General features: G+C 55.8%; 1 protein-coding gene across 3 annotated transcripts; it reads right to left on the reverse strand.

Moving 5' to 3' along the window:
• Positions 1-354: 354 nt before the first annotated feature.
• On the reverse strand, positions 355-15,956 carry PRKACA (protein kinase cAMP-activated catalytic subunit alpha). Of its 3 annotated transcripts, none has more exons than XM_042978377.1 (10): positions 15,855-15,956; positions 7,833-7,894; positions 7,236-7,364; positions 5,200-5,298; positions 4,171-4,253; positions 3,240-3,366; positions 3,044-3,139; positions 2,834-2,956; positions 970-1,134; positions 355-551 (listed from the first exon to the last, which is right to left on the reverse strand). In XM_042978377.1, exons 1-10 carry the CDS (start codon positions 15,898-15,900, stop codon positions 426-428), a joined length of 1,056 nt encoding a protein of 351 aa, XP_042834311.1. In that variant the 5' UTR covers positions 15,901-15,956; the 3' UTR covers positions 355-425. The 3 variants fall into 3 exon arrangements, with proteins under 3 accessions (XP_042834311.1, XP_007098200.1, XP_007098199.1); XM_007098138.3 differs by lacking the exon at positions 15,855-15,956 and adding an exon at positions 12,431-12,475; XM_007098137.3 differs by lacking the exon at positions 15,855-15,956 and adding an exon at positions 10,545-10,632.
• Between the last annotated feature and the right edge of the window lie 836 nt (positions 15,957-16,792).

The raw sequence follows: 16,792 nt of genomic DNA on the forward strand, positions 1-16,792 counted from the left end.
GGAGTTAAGTTTGGGCCTCTCTTTGCACACCCTGTCCCTGAATACACCAGCAAGACGTGGTCTGACTGGAACTCAGAAACTCATTTAAAACAGGCAGAAGTGGGCTGGTTGGGGGTGGGGCTTTAGGGGAGGAGGAAGGCAAAAGCAGTTGGGTCTGGGGGTGGGAGCAGGAGGGTGAGGGAATGAGGGGGAGCAGCTGGTGTTTCCATCCCTCCATATATCTGGGCTTCCTGCTCCCCCCTACCCTGGAGGGTGGGGTGGGGGTGAAATTAGATGCAAGGAACTCTGGGGCCCTCTGGCTGTTCAATCCAACCCTCCCACCCACCCCCCACCAAAAAAAAAAAAAAAAAAAAAAAAAAAAAAAAAAAAAAAAAGAAAGAAAGAAGAAAGAAAGAAAGAAAACCCATGGGGGCATAGGCACACCCCTAAAACTCAGTAAACTCCTTGCCACACTTCTCATTGATGGAGACTCGGATCTCTTCCTCCTCATAGTCGTCGAAATTACTCGTGTCCCCAGGGCCTTTAAACTTTGGTATGAAGGGAGCTTCCACCTAGAGAGGGGTTAAGAACCACTCAGATCTCAGTAGTCAACATAATCATCCTTATAACAATAAATGTGAATGGCCTAACATTTATGAGATGACTTACTCTGACCCAGGCCTGAGCTTAGCATCAGGCTGTGAATTCACCTTAATAACCTAAGAATCTCATTATAGCCAACTCACCAGAGGGGCATCTCCTGCCCAAGGTCACAGAGTGGCCAAATGACCCCACAATCCCATTTCTAGACCCCCACTGCTCTAAGGTACCTCAGCTAGGTTGACTCAGAGCCTGCGGCCTATTTTCAAATGCCACTTCCCTTTCCATCTCTCCACTGGCAGCCCTCTCTGGCTTATAGCCTCCTCCCAAAACCCTCAGTGCACTGGGGGGGGGGGGGGAGCACGTGGCACGGGGAAGGAGGCGGCCCACCTTCCTCTGGTAGATGGCGATCCAGTCAGTTGTGGCAAACCATTTGTGGTTCTTGATATCGTTGACTCCATTCTTGAGGTTCCCAAAGCGTTTGGTGAGGTCCACCTGCAGTAGGTTCCGCAGCAGATCCTTCAGGTCGGAGCTGAAGTGGGATGGGAACCGCACCTGGAGAGAGGGGGTTAACACAGGGTGGGCAAGTCGTCTGGAGTCTGGGGAGCCTGGGTTGCCTTTGCTGCCTCATAGACCTACCAGGTAGAGGGCTGCCAATTTGAGTGCACTTCAGAATCTCATTAAAACAGCTGGTTGGGCCCACTGGAGTTTGATTCCGGAGGTCTGAGTGGGGCCTGAGAACCCATGTACCTAGCCAGTTCGTCAGCCATGCTGATACTGCTGGAGAGGGGGCCGCTTTGAGAACTGCTGCTCTAAGGTAAATGCTATGATGCTTCCCATTTTAGAGAAGAGGAAAAAGGCTCAGAGGGGTTAAATAGCCTGCCTAAGGTCACACAGAGGAGTGGGACGGGGGGTGTTTAATCTTGGGTCTGTTGGGAGTCCAGAACATGCATTCTTAGCTACTGCTTCCTCGGGCAGCTCTACTGGTGTCTGGGGATTTCTGAAATATTCATGGTTAGGAGAGGAACAATTGTTTTTCTGATTCCCCCTCTCTCCACTGACTGACTCTTCTCTTTAAGGTCCAGTTTAACTTTCCCAGAAACTTCCCCAAACCCTGGGAGCCCAAACTTTGTTTGCAAGTAGTCACTGGATTTACAGCTACAAGAAGTGACTTTCAGCAATGCTCTACATTTTACATGCTGTGTGACCTTGGCCATGGCCCTTAACCTCTCTGGGCCTGCGCCTGCCTTTCTGGCATGGGGCAGATATCCCAGAGTTGCATGAGGGAGATAATACTGCCGAGGGTGCGTGGGAACTGTAAAATGCTACAAAGAAGGGAGTTACGCTCATCTTCTCTTCCCCCTCAGAACTGTCCATAGTTTTTTTTCTTTTTTTTCTACTTTGGGCCATTTTCCCCTGCAATTTCTGTTCTGTCTGGGGGCAGACACCTCGTCTTCCCCTTTTTCGTGACCCCACCTTGCAGCTGAGAAGTGTCTGGTCCCCCCATTCTCATATGAGTAGTAAGAGGAGGTTCAGAGGGGTGAAGGCACTTGCCCCAGGCTGAGCTGTTCCCACTAATTCCTGGGCTAGGTGGAAGGATGGCTGGGTCCCCACAGCAAGGTAGTGAGCTGAGGGGAGAGGTGGGGTTCCCAACCTATCTCGAGACCTGGGGGCCTAGGATGATGCCGTGGTGTGGTCCCAGGCCAGACATTTCCCCTCTCCAAGCCTGAGCTCCATCACTCTTTCAAAGTGCTGGGGTAGAGCTAAGGGGGTGCATCGTGGGGCAGTGAGCATGTATCACCACACCCTGTAACAGTTCTGTCCCCTCTACCTGCACCCTGAGAGTTAGGAAGTCTGCATTTGGGAGGGGAGGCATGGGCCACATACCCTAAGTGATCCCTGCAAGGTCTGGAGGGGCACCTGGGAACTGCACATGGTCTCTTTTCTACTGTGAAAAGTCAGGCTCAGTGGGGTGACTGGAGGCGAGCTGAGCCTCCTGTTGGGCTGGAGAGGTGTTCAGGTGAGGCTTGGGATTTTGGAAGCCCTTGAAGTTTCAGCAGTGTGGGTCCAGGATTAGATGGGGAGGTTGTGTGAGGTGCTCGCCCGTTAAGGTGGCTGGTGCACCCAGCTTCATTGCTTGGCCTAACTCAATGAACTTCCAGATCGTTCTGACAATAAGCAGGGCTCCATGGTGAGCAGAACTGGTGGGGGAAGGGTCTGTCTGGGGGCTTAGCCACTGTTATCTAGGCCTCACCTTCCCAGAGACAATCTTCTCATAGATCTGGATGGGCTGGTCAGCGAAGAAAGGCGGGTAGCCAGCGGCCATCTCGTAGATGAGAACCCCTAGGGCCCACCAGTCCACGGCCTTGTTGTAGCCCTAGAGTGAGAAGGGATACAGTGTGAGGGGAGGAGGGCAGGGAGGGGGTGGGCCTCAGGGCAGTGGGGTGGGCGGGGCGGTGCCTACTTTGCTCAGGATGATCTCCGGGGCCAGGTACTCAGGGGTCCCGCATAAGGTCCAGGTGCGGCCTTTTACACGCTTGGCAAAACCGAAGTCTGTCACCTGCGGGCACGAGAACGGGCTGTTGGCCAGGAAGGAGGGAGGGTGGGTCCAGCCCTCGGCCGCCTGGGCCTGCCCCTTGCCCGCCCGGCCTGGTGGGCACCTGAATGTAGCCCTGCTGGTCAATGAGGAGGTTCTCCGGCTTCAGGTCCCGGTAGATGAGGTCAAGTGAGTGCAGGTACTCGAAGGTCAGGACGATCTGGGCCGCATAAAAGCGCGCGTGAGGTTCACTGATGGGGACAATCGGGGAGGGGACGGTGAGTGCGGGTGGCCACATCTGGCACGACCTGCCTACCTCCAAATGGTCTAGCAGCTGGGCCTACAGAGCCACCTCCGGCCCAGCTATTGAAAATCTGTAAGCAGGGCAGACTCTTTCGTGTGTGACCCCACATGGGAAAGAGCCTGGATGTCCATCGACAGAGCAACAGAATCAGACCGTGGTAGGTTCGTACAATGGAATTGTACCCAACGCCACCTCCAGGATGGGCGATGAATATACTCAACAACACGGCTAGGTGTCAAAATGATCATGGGAAGCAGGAGAAGAAAGGAACCAAGAAAATATGAACTGTGTGATTCCATTTATAACACGGCCAAACTCAGACCGAACACACTCATGGTGTTTGAAACCAGAAAGGATTTGCCAAGCAAAGGATTCGAGGGAATTTTCTAGGGTTGGTGGAAATGCTCTATATGGTATTTCGGGTGGCGGTTTCACAGCGTATGTAACTGTCAACACTCATGGAGCAGAACACTGAACACCTGTGCCTTCTGTTGTATGCAAAGTGCATTTCTATATACATAAGGAAAACAATAGCGTACATTTTAAAACTGCCAACTTAAATGGTGACACCTAGAGTCACCATGTTTATTTTGTTTTGTGCTGGTTGAGAAATCACAGATTCCTTGGCTCAGCGGGAACAAGTACCCAGACAGACCCCGAGAGCCCACTTCACGTCCCCAGGACAGCTCGCTCACGCAACGACACCCATGGACACACCCAGGCCCATTATGGCAGGGGCTGGCCAGCTCACCTGAACCTTCCAATCCGCCGCAGGTGTGAGAACATCTCCCCGCCAGGCACGTACTCCATGACCATGTATAAGTTCGAGTTGTCCTATGGGAAGCAGAAGCTGATCAGGGCCCCGCTCCCTAAGCCTAAGGCCCCATTTGAAGGCCTGGTGCCCTTACGTGGCAGGTGTTCCAAAATAAAGCGACAACGACAATCCTGGCTCCCATGAGAAGTCTGCTCTGAGCGCCAGGCACTGTACTTCCTGAGCCACCCGTCTCGCTTCCTTCTGCTCATGAAGATGAAGGGGGCAGTTCTTATCTTGCTTATAGGGGGTGAAAGTGAGCACCGGCGGGTGGGGTGTAAGAGACCGGCCAGCAGGCCTGGGCTGGAGAGAGGACCCCATGGTGGCTCATGTCTGAGACTGTCTTGACCAAAGCCTGAGATGACAATTTTGCTTTCAATCACGCATGGGGCCCTTGTGACTGCCTGGGTCTTAGGCCTTGAATGGCTTTTCCCAGATCTTGCAGTCACAGCTTAGGACAGCATCCAAAATAGCTCAGGCAGGGTGCTCACATTGTGCTCGGAACAGTCACGGCAACCCCTTCAGATGGGGGCCGTTATGATCCCCATTTTATAGATGGGGAAACTGAGGCTCAGGGCAGTGAAGTCCCTCACCAGCGCCAAATAGCCTGGGAAGTGCAGAGAGTTGGGATTTGAATCCAGGCTGCGTGGCACAGCCTGTGCCTATAGCCGTGTGCCAGGTGCTTGCTGTAAAAGGCAGAGGCGGTTTGCAGGGATGGCATCCAGGTTGGGCGACTTGCCCAAGGTTCTCAAGCTAGAAGCTAGTGTGCCCAGGAGTTGAACACGGGTCTCCCAGAGTCTCAGGCTGACTCCTTTCCCCTAGCATCCCTCTGGGGCTCTCCTTCCTTCCTGTCAGTGGGCCTGCCTCCTTGGGCAGCCCCTGCTTGTCCTTGGCCCCCGTCCCAGCTCTGGGAGCCCAGAGGCTGTACCAGCCAGCAGTGGCCCTGGCCACTGGGTGTGGGGACCCCACCTTGAAGGAGAACTCGAGTTTGACGAGGAACGGAAAGTTGACCGCTTGCAGGATGCGCTTTTCGTTCAGGGTGTGCTCAATCTGTTTCAGCTTCACCACCTGCAGGGGTGGGAAGGGAGGGCGAAGAGAATGGTGTGTGAGAGGGTCCTCCTCTTCCCCGATGCCTGGAAGTAGAGGTGCCCGGGCTGGGCTAGTTCCTTTGAGTGCTTATGGTCTGTGGAGCCTTGGGCTGAATGCTGGGGACACCCAGAAGGCAGAGGCTGCCTGTCCCTGCATGGCATGCGGTTCAGGGCAAGAACATGTGAGTCACCAGGCCTCACGGCCCAGAGGTGTCAGAGCCGTGCTGGGGGAAGCTCGGGGCCTCTGGATGCCCAGATAAGGTGTCTAGTAAAGTCAGGGGGAGGGGGAAGTCAGAGAAGGCTTCCTGGAGGAAGGGGCAGCTAAGCTGAAACTGAAAAGACAAGCAAGAGTAATGCCTACGAGATGGGTTGTTTAGAAATACCCTTCCTGCATCCAGGGCACCCTCCACACAGCCACTCAAACCCCAGGCTAATTCCTCCTCAACCCTCAGCTGTCCCCAGCAGGTGCCTCACACATAGAAACAAGAGCCCTGAGGGGTATGCACTGTGAACATGCCATTTTGGAAGATCCAGATGCAGAGAAGGGAAGTGATTTGCCCAAGGTCACTTGCAGCTAGTCAGTATCAGGCCCGCATGTCGTGTGCAGGCAGGCTGGCCCCTCAGTCAGCTCTCATCTGCTGTGTAGGGCTTTTTTTGCTTTGCTCATAGCTGTATCCTGTGGGTCTATACCTGTACTGCCCGGTATAATCCACGCTAGCCAGGTATGGCTGCTGAGCACTTAGAACCAGGCTAGTTGACTGGGGAACTGAGTTTTAAGGTTCTAGGGGCGCCTGGGTGGCTCAGTCAGGTAAGCGTCTGACGTCGGCTCAGGTCACGATCTCGAGGTTTGTGAGTTCGAGCCCCACATTGGGCTCTGGGCTGACAGCCTGGAGCCTGCTTTGGATTCTGTGTCTCCCTCCCTCTCTCCCACTTCCCTACTGTTTCTCTCTCTCACTCAAAAATAAACATTAAAAATTTTTTTAAAAATTTAAAAATCTTAAGGTTCTAAAATGAAAATATAAAAACACTCAATGCAGTTACTCATTGGAACACCTGGGCTGTGTGCGAATGTGCTTTTCCAACTCCTCTGCTTTTTCTGGTTTTTCTAGGGAAAAGTTAACATCGGAACAGAGGTGTAAGGGTAGAACACATGCTGGATTTTGAAGACTTGATACAGAAAAAAAGAATGTAAAACGTCTCATTAATGATATTTTTACACTGGTTACAGACATTGAAATCGTAACATCATAGATATACTGGCTTAATTAAAGCACGTCGTTGAAATTAATTCTACCTGTTTCTTTTTACTACTTATTTATTTATTCATTCATTCATTCATTCATTCATTCATTCAGGGAGTGCGTGTGCAAGCGGGGGAGGGGCAGAGAGGGAGACAGAGGATCCCAGAGAGCCTAATGCGGGGCTCCAACTCATGAACCGTGAGATCGTGACCTGAGCTGAGGTCAGATGCTTAACCGACTGAGCCACCCGGGTGCCCCTCTTCTTACTTTTTAAGTGGGGTTTCTGGCAAATTTAAAACTATACATGGCTTATAGTACACTTCTGTTGGACGGTGCTGCTCTAGAGCGGCTCCTGGCATCACGTAGGGTCTCAAAAATATTTCTAGAGATGAGGTCTGTGTGAATAAAACACTTTTCCCAGGGAGACTTTTGGCTGCCTTGACACAGGCTGGGTGTCTGAACCCGTTTCCCCCGCCTGGATTCTCATCAGCGGCTGGTGTGGGGGGAAGCTTCATGAAGGCAGTAAGGGCCCTTCCGGCCCTTGAGTCTGGCACGTCACAAAGGCTCAGGAAACAGTCGGTGAACAGATAGTTAGGAAGACCAGCCAGTCAGTGGGAACAGCCCGAACGAAGGCCTGATGGGTGGGATGGCGGCCTCCTGGCGGGGCTGGGCTTACCTTCTGTTTGTCGAGGATCTTCATGGCAAAGTGGTTCCCGGTCTCCTTGTGCTTTACCAGCATCACCCGCCCAAAGGAGCCCGTGCCGAGGGTCTTGATTCGTTCAAACTGATCCAAATGGGCTGTATTCTGTGGGCAGAGAAGTTGGGAGGGTCAGGGACCCCCCCACCCAAGTGGCCTGCGAGGTCAAGGTCTGGGGCATCCTCTCTGCCACCAGCAGAGGGGGCCCTGGGGGGTGGGTGGCATGTGATGGGGGTGAGGACAGGGGGCGGAAAAACAAGATGGCGAAGACACATTCCTTAAGGCTGGTGGCAGGGGCCAGATCCGGCCCTGGCCTGGGGCCCAGGAACTGCTGGCAGCTGCGTGAGGGGGGGCAGGGGCCACCAGGTGGATGGGGGTGGTGGGGTGGGGGAGCCTGGCAGTGGGTGATTGGGTGCCTCCACCCAGGAGCCCCCACAGGCATCTAGGGAGCAAATGGGGGCAGGTCTGGAGCCCTCCACATGGCCCTAAAAATCCTTGCCATGTTATGGGGACACAGCTGGAGGATGGGGGGGCCATCGGCTTACTCCTTCCAGGGCTCTGCTTCAGGGGGCTTACCTGAGCAGGATTTTCCCATTTTTTAAGAAAATCTTCTTTGGCTTTGGCTAAGAACTCTTTCACTGAAAGGAAAAGAGAGAGAGTTAGATAGAGACTCTAACTCGTCAGGGTGGGCCTAGGCTATTCCTGGGGAGATGCCCATTTGTGCAAAGTGGGGTGCAGCTGTCTCAACCCAGAGACTGACCCTTTCCCAGTAGCTTCAAGCGCCCTGCTTGAGTGGAGAATAGCTCTGGGGGGCCCTGATTTGGGCTGGGGTCTGGGACCCCTTTACTCAGGGAAGTGGGATCCAACCTCAACTTTGTCCCAAATGGGGTGCAAGGTGACTTGGGGGTTACTCTTAGGGGTACCGAGAGTTGTGCCCAGGCCAGCCCACCCCCACTCGCCCCAGTTCTGACCGACATTCCATGGCCAGGGCCGACGGCAGCCAAGATATTTATAGCCTGGGGATTTGGCTGCTTCTCTAGCCCCTTCTCTGGGGAGGCCGGGCCTTGGGTGGAGGCCTCCGGGGCTCGGGTAGCAGGCGCCTTGGGGGGCTCAGCTGTTGCCTTGGCCCCCAGCTGGCCCCAGTCCTGCCTTTGCCAGTCCAGGGGCCCTTCCTTGCTGCGGAGCTGGTTCAAGGGGAGCCTTATCCAATACCCACACCCATGGGCCCTTCAGCACCCCAAGGCGAATATCACCATCCGGCTAATGTTGAAGGCCTCCTGGATCTGCTGCTTTGTCTCCACTATCTCATTTGGCTTACCTACCAACTTTCCTTTTATCCATTCTTCCCATTTAACACCCTAGGAAACCGAGGCTTGAAAATAGGCATTCTCGTCAAGGCTGAGAAGGAGCCCAGCAAAGCACTTAAGGGCCAGGACTCTGGGACAAGATCAAGTTCAAATCCCAGCCTGGTCTCCGATGAGCTGTGCAACCTTAGACAACTGACCTTACCTCTCTGGGCCTCAGTTTTTCTCATCTGTAAAATAGGGACAATAATAGTAATGACACAGCCGGGGGTTTTAAGGACTGAATGAGCTAATCTTGGCAAAGGGGGTTGGATAGTGGCTGGTATGGGGTTTAGTGCCATATAAATGGCAACTATTATTTTGCTTTTAAGTATTTTCAAAAATTGAAGTATGGGGCATCTGGGTGGCTCAGTTGGTTAAATATCTGACTTCGGCTCAGGTCATGACCTCACAGTTCATGAGTTGGAGCCCAGCATCGGGCTCTGTGCTGACAGTTTAGAGCCTGGAGCCTGTTTCAGATTCTGTGTCTCCCCCTCTCTCTCTGCCCCTCCCCCACTCACGCTCTGTCTCTCTCTGAAAAAAAATAAACATTAAGAAAAATTGAGGTATAAAACACAGAGGGTGCATTGACTGTTCAGACTTTAAGTGTACAGTCTGATGAATTCTTTTTTTATTAACAACATTTTTTTTTAATGTTTATTTATTTTTGAGAGAGAGAGAGACAGAGTGCGAGCAGGGGCAGAGAGAGAGGGAGGTACAGAATCCGAAGCAGGCTCCGGGCTCCGAGCTGTCAGCACAGAGCCTAACGTGGGGCTCCAACTCATGAACTGTGAGATCATGACCTGAGCCGAAGTCGGACGCTCAACCGACTAAGCCACCCAGGCGCCCCTAGTCTGATGGATTCTTACAGTATAGGCCTGTCCTTGTAACCACCAGCTGGGGCCAGGCTCGCTGCTGTTCAGGGACCCTTCCTGTGTGCCAGTGCTGGGCTGAATGCTTTCTATGCTTGATTCCTGCCCTAATGGGTCAGACCTGCTACCACTCTCACTGCACTTGTTAAGACTGACCAGGCCTGAGGTTGCCTGCCGGACCTCACTGCCCACAAGTTTAACCCTGGTGGCAGTTCACCAGGGTGGCCCAGAGACAGAGTGGTCTTCCGCCCCCTGCTGTTCTTGTGGCGACTGCCGCCCAAGGGGTCCTGCACATGTGCACTCTGGCCTTGCCTGTCATCTGCCCGGACTACGCATACACCATGCCAGGAATCCCACACAGCCTCACGGGTGGCCACCACTCCCACTGTCCCCAAGAACCCCTCAGAGTTTAGAGAGAAGGGCCTTCCACGGGGCTACAAGGGCGGCAGATGGAGAGACTGTTGGCTAGGAAAGCCCTAAAATGAGTGACTGGGCAGACAGGGGGCAGTCAAGGAATGGCCAGGAGTTCTAGGCCGGTACTTGGCTGGGCCACCAACATCCTGAGACCTGGGGGCTGCACCAAATCCAGTGCTTTCACTAGCAGGATCTTTTTTGACACACAGCACCCTCCTTGGCAACCTCCAAACATATGCCCTGAATTCTCGATGAAGGTTGGGGGAGAGGGTACCCTCTTGGGATTTTACCTCTGCCGACCCAAGAGAGCAAAGAAAGGGGTGTGGAAAGAATCCAGGAGGATGCCCGGTCCTGCTTCCCTCTTTGCTCTCGGCCATCCCTGAGAATTGCCATATTCTGCTTTTTCCTGTCTCAGTGGGCCTGCGCTTCTGGCTGTCCGCTGGGACCCCACTGAGGGGCTCCGTGGGTGCCTTGGTCCTAGTACAGCTCTTCTCTGGACTCTCAAAGGATAAAAGGGCCAAGACTGTGTCCCTTCTGATGCCATTGGTTTGCCAGATTTGGGCACAGTGGTAGGGGAGGGGGGACAGTGCCAGAAGGACTGGACAGATAAAGAGGGATCATGATGGGAGGGAACCCCAGCCTGGAGTCCCCATACTCACCTCTGCTTCCTACCTCTTCCAGCAGAGGGTGCAATGGGAAAGGTGGAGAGGGATAGAGTGAGCTGGGACCCATCTGCCCCTGGCCAGGGGGGCTCAGGGTGCTGGCCGCGCCTTAGGTGCCCAGAAGGCGTGGTGCAGGTAGCCCAGGAAACGGACAGTCAGGTGGGCCCAGAGGAGCAGCTGTAGCCACAGCTGGAAGGTCGTCTCCGAGTCACTGCCCTGGCCACTGCCTGACCCCGTATCCATCCCAGGCTGCCCTAGGCTCTCCCTGGAATCTTCCCTCTGCAGGGAAACCAGGAATACGCAGAGCCTCTAAGCTGGCTTCCTCTGGAGGGCCTCGGGGGACCGGGGAGGAGGAGCTGGTTGCCAGGGAAGCATTTAAAGGTACCTGCTCCTGGCCGGCCAAGGTTTGCAAAGGCCCTCCTTGGCAGAAGGCAGTGGGAAGATTCTCCTGAGGGTGTCCCTTCTGGCTGGCCTGGCTGCCCCAGGGGTGGAGTGCTAAAGCTAACTTCCTGTTCCAGAGACTTCACTGCTCCCAAGATGCCAGGTCCTGACTTCCTCAGTGGGTGCTGAACTACCCAGAGGATGGCACCGGATGTGCCCAGGGCAGTGCCCACTGGGCAGAGGGGAAGGAGTTAAGGTTCAGGCCCAGGCAGCAGCAAGGGGCTCCCTGGGGGCCAAAGAGGCCCCAGAGCCCCGTTAATTAGCTGAAAGAGCCGCTGGAGAGAAAGGTGGGGGGGTGGGGAGTGGGGGGGGAATGGCCAAGGGCTACCCTAGCTCCTTCCCCAAGTCCTTTTTGAACCTAGAGCCTCCAGATCCTGGTACCCCAAGAGAAAAGTGGGTACATCTGGATTCGTCCTGCTTCTATGTAGGGGCAGAGAGGGGACCGATATCGCAGGATGTCCTTGGCCTCTGTCAAACCTTGCCCTGAGCTTGGCTCTGCTTTCAGCCACGAAAGTCCAACCGGAAACGAAAGGCTAAACCTAGGGGTGGGGGAGGGGGAGGCAGCCTTGACCATCTTTCTCCTTCTTTCCAGATCCCCAAAAAAGTGGAGGGTCAGTGGCAGCTTCCCTGAAAGTGCCCAGCACCCCTGGCCCCTGCTGACAACAGGAAGTGGCAGAGAAGGGAAACCCAGCCAGCTCCTGGCTTATGAAACCACCCCACTGCTATGTCTCCTATGGGGGATGGGGGGTGGCTGCCAGCCTCCACTCTGGTCTGGATTCGATTTGGGCTAACAGACAGAACCCCAGACACCCTTCAAAAAGCCAGGGCCACAGCACGAGGAGGAAGCCCAGCTTCAGATCCCCCTCAGCAGATAGCAATCTCAGCACACTTTGCCCTCTGAAACCTGTTTGTCCTGGGAATTCTGGGACAAGGATGCCCAGCCTGGGCTGGGGCCCTTACTTTGGGCTGGCTGATTCCTCTAATCTAGCTTGGATCCCCTGCTCTGGGCTAGACCCCGACAATGGACTGGACCAACTCCTATTTTGAACTAGATCCCTATTGTGGACTGGATCACCCCCAGTCAGATGGACCCCCATTCTGTACTCAACCATCATCCATTAAAACCTGGACTCCACCGCTGAATTGAACCAACACCCATTCTGAGCTTAACCCAACACTGGGCTGGACCACTCTACTGCCTCAGTCTGAGCTGGACTCCTACTCTGGGTGGACCATCTCCCCTTGTCTGAACTACCCACACCTCTGGTCTTCCCCAGGCCCCCAAGGCCAGGGTTGTTAGTAAGGGAGGGGTTTCCAGGGCCAGCCAGGGGTCCACAGACTCTTCCTTGCCACCTGTTCCCTAAACCCCACTGCAGCCCTTCCCTGGCTTGAGGGGCAGACAGTGCCTGGGAAGTTGCTATGGCAACAGGGCTCAGCCTCACCATCGTTGGGGTTGGAAGCCATCATTCAGTCTTCCTCTCAGGGCACCAAGACTACGGTGGCTGGGAAGGCTCATGAGACCTGCTGTACCAGCTTGGTTACCCATCCCCAATGCCCTATCTATAGGGGGAGGCAGGGAGTTTGGGGGGTGGTGGCAGGAAGAGAAACCTAACTTAGGGACCAACGGGTGCAGGGGAGGGACAGATAGGACCCTCCAGCTTCTGTAGGCCTTCCTGGCTGAGGAAAAAGCTGCCTTGACAGGACCCTCTTGGGCACCCGTACAACTGCCTGACAGGTGTTTGCCTCTCAGACAGACTTCTGAAGGATGTTACAGGGCCCCAATTCTTCCCAGCCAGGGACCTCTTGGGGACACTTCTCAGAGAGCCTGGATTTGCTTGTCCCTGGGACCTGGAGGGGTATCCGGGGGCTCCCTCTCACCAGCCCTGCCCCTTCTCCTGCGGGCCAGCTCCCAGGGGTGCCTACGGCCAGTGCCAGCCAAGGCCTGAGCTCCACTTGGCCGCCTGTCCCTGGGCCTCTTGGGACCACTGCCTTCTCTCAGTTCTCCAGCTTGCTCAGACCCCTGGGCTTGCTCTTCTTCTACGCTCTCTTAGCATCTTACTCAGGCCCCTGCCAATGGCTTTGGCATCTTTGTGTACAGATTTCCCCCGCCCCATCCCAGGGCTTGTTCTAGATCCCTGCCCTCCTGGGAGGAAGCTGACACTGTCCTGCCCTGCCGTGGAGACAGCAGCACGGGGGCTGCAGGATGCCTAAGTGGTGCCTGCGGTGGCTTGGGCATTTTCCTTCCCCAGGTCAGGCTGGCAGCTGACAGATGAAATTCAGGTGCCCCCTGCAGGCTGGCCTGGCTACTGCCCCCGCCCCCACCGGCACCCCACCATAGTTAACAGGAGGGCAAATTTTGTCTAATTCCATCCTTTTGGAATCAGAGCCTCGGAGCAAAAAGGGGCTTCCTCTCTCACCTTATTTCCTTCTCTGAGAGCCCCTGCAAATCTCTGGAAGGAAGTACAGCTTGTGGCATTTCCCAAAGTATGCCCAGGGTCCCATTGGTAGGGCATAAAATCATTTTAGAGATGTTTCGTTTGTCCAGTTATGTTATGTTTTAATGTGTATCACAGAGACTAGAACTGGCACAGCGGTCTCATGATTTCATTTATATGATTGCCTAGGACAGATCAAAGTTTGCATCTGAATGAAAGTGGCTCGAAACTTCATTATTTTCAATTAAGAAAATGTAAGTGAAGAGAGTAAAAATCAGGGAGGCACCTTGAGAATATCTGGGGTGGGAAATTCTGGGGTCCAGGAAGCTGGCTGCTAAGTGGATCTGGATGTGAATCCTGCCTCTTTGACATCCTCCGTGTCAAACTCGGCGTGTTTGGAAAACTCAGATAAAACTCCTATAAAAATCACTCAAGCGGACGGATCTATGGAGACCATTTAGCCTGGCACATCCTAGATGCCCAACAAATAGGAGCTCTATTTCATTGTGACAGTCCACTCCTGGGTGTCTAGCCCGCGCTCTGGGAGAATTAGCGGTTCCTTCCAGAGCCTCTGATCTTTTTCTCGGGGTGGGGGAGATACTTTTCCCTGGGTAGCTTCCTGCCCCACACTGCATGTGTTTGATACGCCTTGAAAGTTTTCCAGGACTATGTCATCTCCCCAACTTTCAACTGAGCTACTTCAATATATCGCTTGCCTGCCTCTACCTTCTACCTCCCAGCCAGCCTCACCTGCTGGGGGCCCAGCCCCTCCCCCTCTGCCTAGTCCCCTCCGAGCTCATGCCCAGACCTTTTTTGGTCACTACCCACCTGCTCTTCTGTCATCAAGCGCTCAGCTACAGGCACTTGCCTCCCTGTCCCCCGCCCATTGGTGACATGTCAGGCCTTCTCATGGCTGCTTGGTGATTCTGAGTTCTGCCATTTGAATCCGCGTGGAAATAAAGTTCCCTGGGTTTCATGCCTGGATCCTTCTGGGAGGGGGTATTCAAAGGACTCAGATGCAGGGGTCTGAGACCGGAAATTGGGAAGGGTGTATTTGGACACGGCCTCTCTTTTCAGCTCTGACTATTTCTGAGTAACTGGAAGGGGACCCTAGCTAGGCTCCAGCCATAGGTCTGGAGTGATGACATTTTAAGAGTTGGAGGAACTGAGGAAGGGGCTTGAGGCCATTTCTGAAGGCATTTCCAGAATGCAGACAAAATACATACAGAATCTCTCTGGGACAAAAAGGCCAACACAATTTGGGGGCTGAGGGGGAAACAGACTTCTCTCTGGCTAAGTCCTGGGAATGATCAGAATCTATTTGTCCCTTGGCAAAGCAAGTCATTAGATATCACTCACTACTCTCCCCACTGTCAAGCCTCAAGTCCCCTTTCTCACCATCCCAGCTCAAGCTGAATGAGCCCTGCTAAACCCAGGCACTTCATACCCCACTTTTCATCCTGAGCCAGGAGCGGGTGAAGAAGTCCTGGGAACTGGGTGAATGACAGCGCCTCACTTGTGAAACAACCATTTATTTAGGGGCACTCCAAGAAGTCTAGAGCTCACGGCACACCAGGAAATAGGAAGGGGCTTTGCTGCTGCCCCCCTACCCCCAACCCAGGAAAGAAGATGCAATGACTCCCAGCAAGATGGGCCCAACTTGGCTTTGGAAGCCCTGAAGCAGTTCTCTAGGTTCACAAACAGTCTGCTACCCCAGCAAGGGACAGACGTTTGCTTGGAGGAGGGAACACAAGCAGAGAGGCAGAGTGACAGGATGAGAGAGGGGCAGAGGGACCCAGAAAGATCCTGTCCCCCATGCCAAGTGACACACAAGGGAAAAACAATGCTGGAGGTGGCTCTGGGAAATGCTTAAGGGGGGCAGAGTGGGTTTGGAGGGGGGCTGTGATAAGGTGAAAAGGGGAAGGGCAGGAGAAAGATGGCGGGGGCTGGAGGGGGGAGGGGTGTGGTCAATAAGTGGCCAAGGTCCCTGCGGGGTGGAGGCAGACCCCACAGCACTCCCAAACTGGCAGAAGCCTTGGTCAGGGTCTGGTAGTGGGTCCCATCAGTGGGAGAGGTGAGTGAGGAAGTGGGGGGATTAGAATCTGGGAAGAGGGGCCTGGAAAGGAGGGGGTGGGGTGGTGACAGGGCCCCATGTGGGGCCCCAGCGGTCATACGTGCCTTGGTTGGCAGTGACAGCTGGGTGGGGGGGGGGCACAGTCTTTGCGGTGGGGGGTGGCCTTTGGCAAAGAGGCCCCTTCGGGGGTCTTCTGCGGGCTCTGGGCCCCAACCTTGGACAGGCAGGGAGAAGGGGTGCTGGGGGATGAGCAGAGAGAAATGGGGGGGGGGCGTAGGAGGAGGGGCCAGGCGGTGATGGACAGGGTGGGGGCTGGCAGCGCGAGGCCGGGATCGGGGTCATGGCCCGGGCACTCACCGCTCTCCTGCTCGCTGCCCTTCTTGGCGGCTGCGGCGTTGCCCATCGCGGCGACGGCGGCCGGGGCCGGTCCCGGAGCTGCGGCGCGGCGGGTGCTGGCGGCGGCCGGCGGCCCCGGAGCGCGCTGGGCGGCGGCGGCGGCCCCTCGGGTTGGCTGCGCTGGCTGCGGCGCCGCGACCCCCGCCCAGCCCCTGCTTCCCGCGTCTCTCCGCGCCCGCCCGCCCGGGAACCTCAGCCCAAGTCCGCTGCTGCTGTCCGTGACGCCCCCGCAGCCCTCCGCTCATTGGCCTAGGCCGCCCTGAGTGACGGCGCCGCGCCGCTGCCCATTGGCCCTACACGACCCTCCCGAGCCTCCATAGGCCCTCGGCTCCGTGACGCGCTCCGCGGACGCCCCACCACTCGCGAGCTTGCGAGGCCTCAGCTGGGCGGGCCGGCGCACCTGATTGGCTAAGGTTCCCGACAGGGCCCTTGGCCAGCCCACCGAGGCCGCCAATTGGCGGAGGCGAGCCGTCCGGCCAACCCCCCGCAGAACGTTCAGTGTCAATCCCGGGGTGAGAGGGCGGGGCGGAGATGCAGCCTACTGCCCGGGCCGGCCGGGCGGGGCGGCAGAGGCTGGCGGGCAGCCGCGCCGCGCTCGAGGCCCAGGAGGCGGTCCAGGCGAGCGCCCGCCTGGCCTCGTACGCGCCGCAGTCCCCCGCCTCCGCTCAGTGCGGCAGCGGCCGCCGGCCAGCCGAGGTTGGCGCCAGGGCCTCCCCCCACCCTCCCGGCGCAGCCTCTGTCCACCTGCCAGCGGGGGAGGGGTGCGGCGGGCGCCTCGGGTCAGAGGTCGCCGGGCCGCAGGCAGTCGTCATTCATAAGGCCTGGCGCAGGATATCAGGGTCCAGGCCGAGGAGCCTTCTGGGTCTCCCCCAGCCACAGCCAGATCTTCAGGAGGATGC

The sequence above is a fragment of the Panthera tigris genome, chromosome A2 (genome assembly GCF_018350195.1).
Source record: "Panthera tigris isolate Pti1 chromosome A2, P.tigris_Pti1_mat1.1, whole genome shotgun sequence".
NCBI lineage: Eukaryota > Metazoa > Chordata > Mammalia > Carnivora > Felidae > Panthera > Panthera tigris.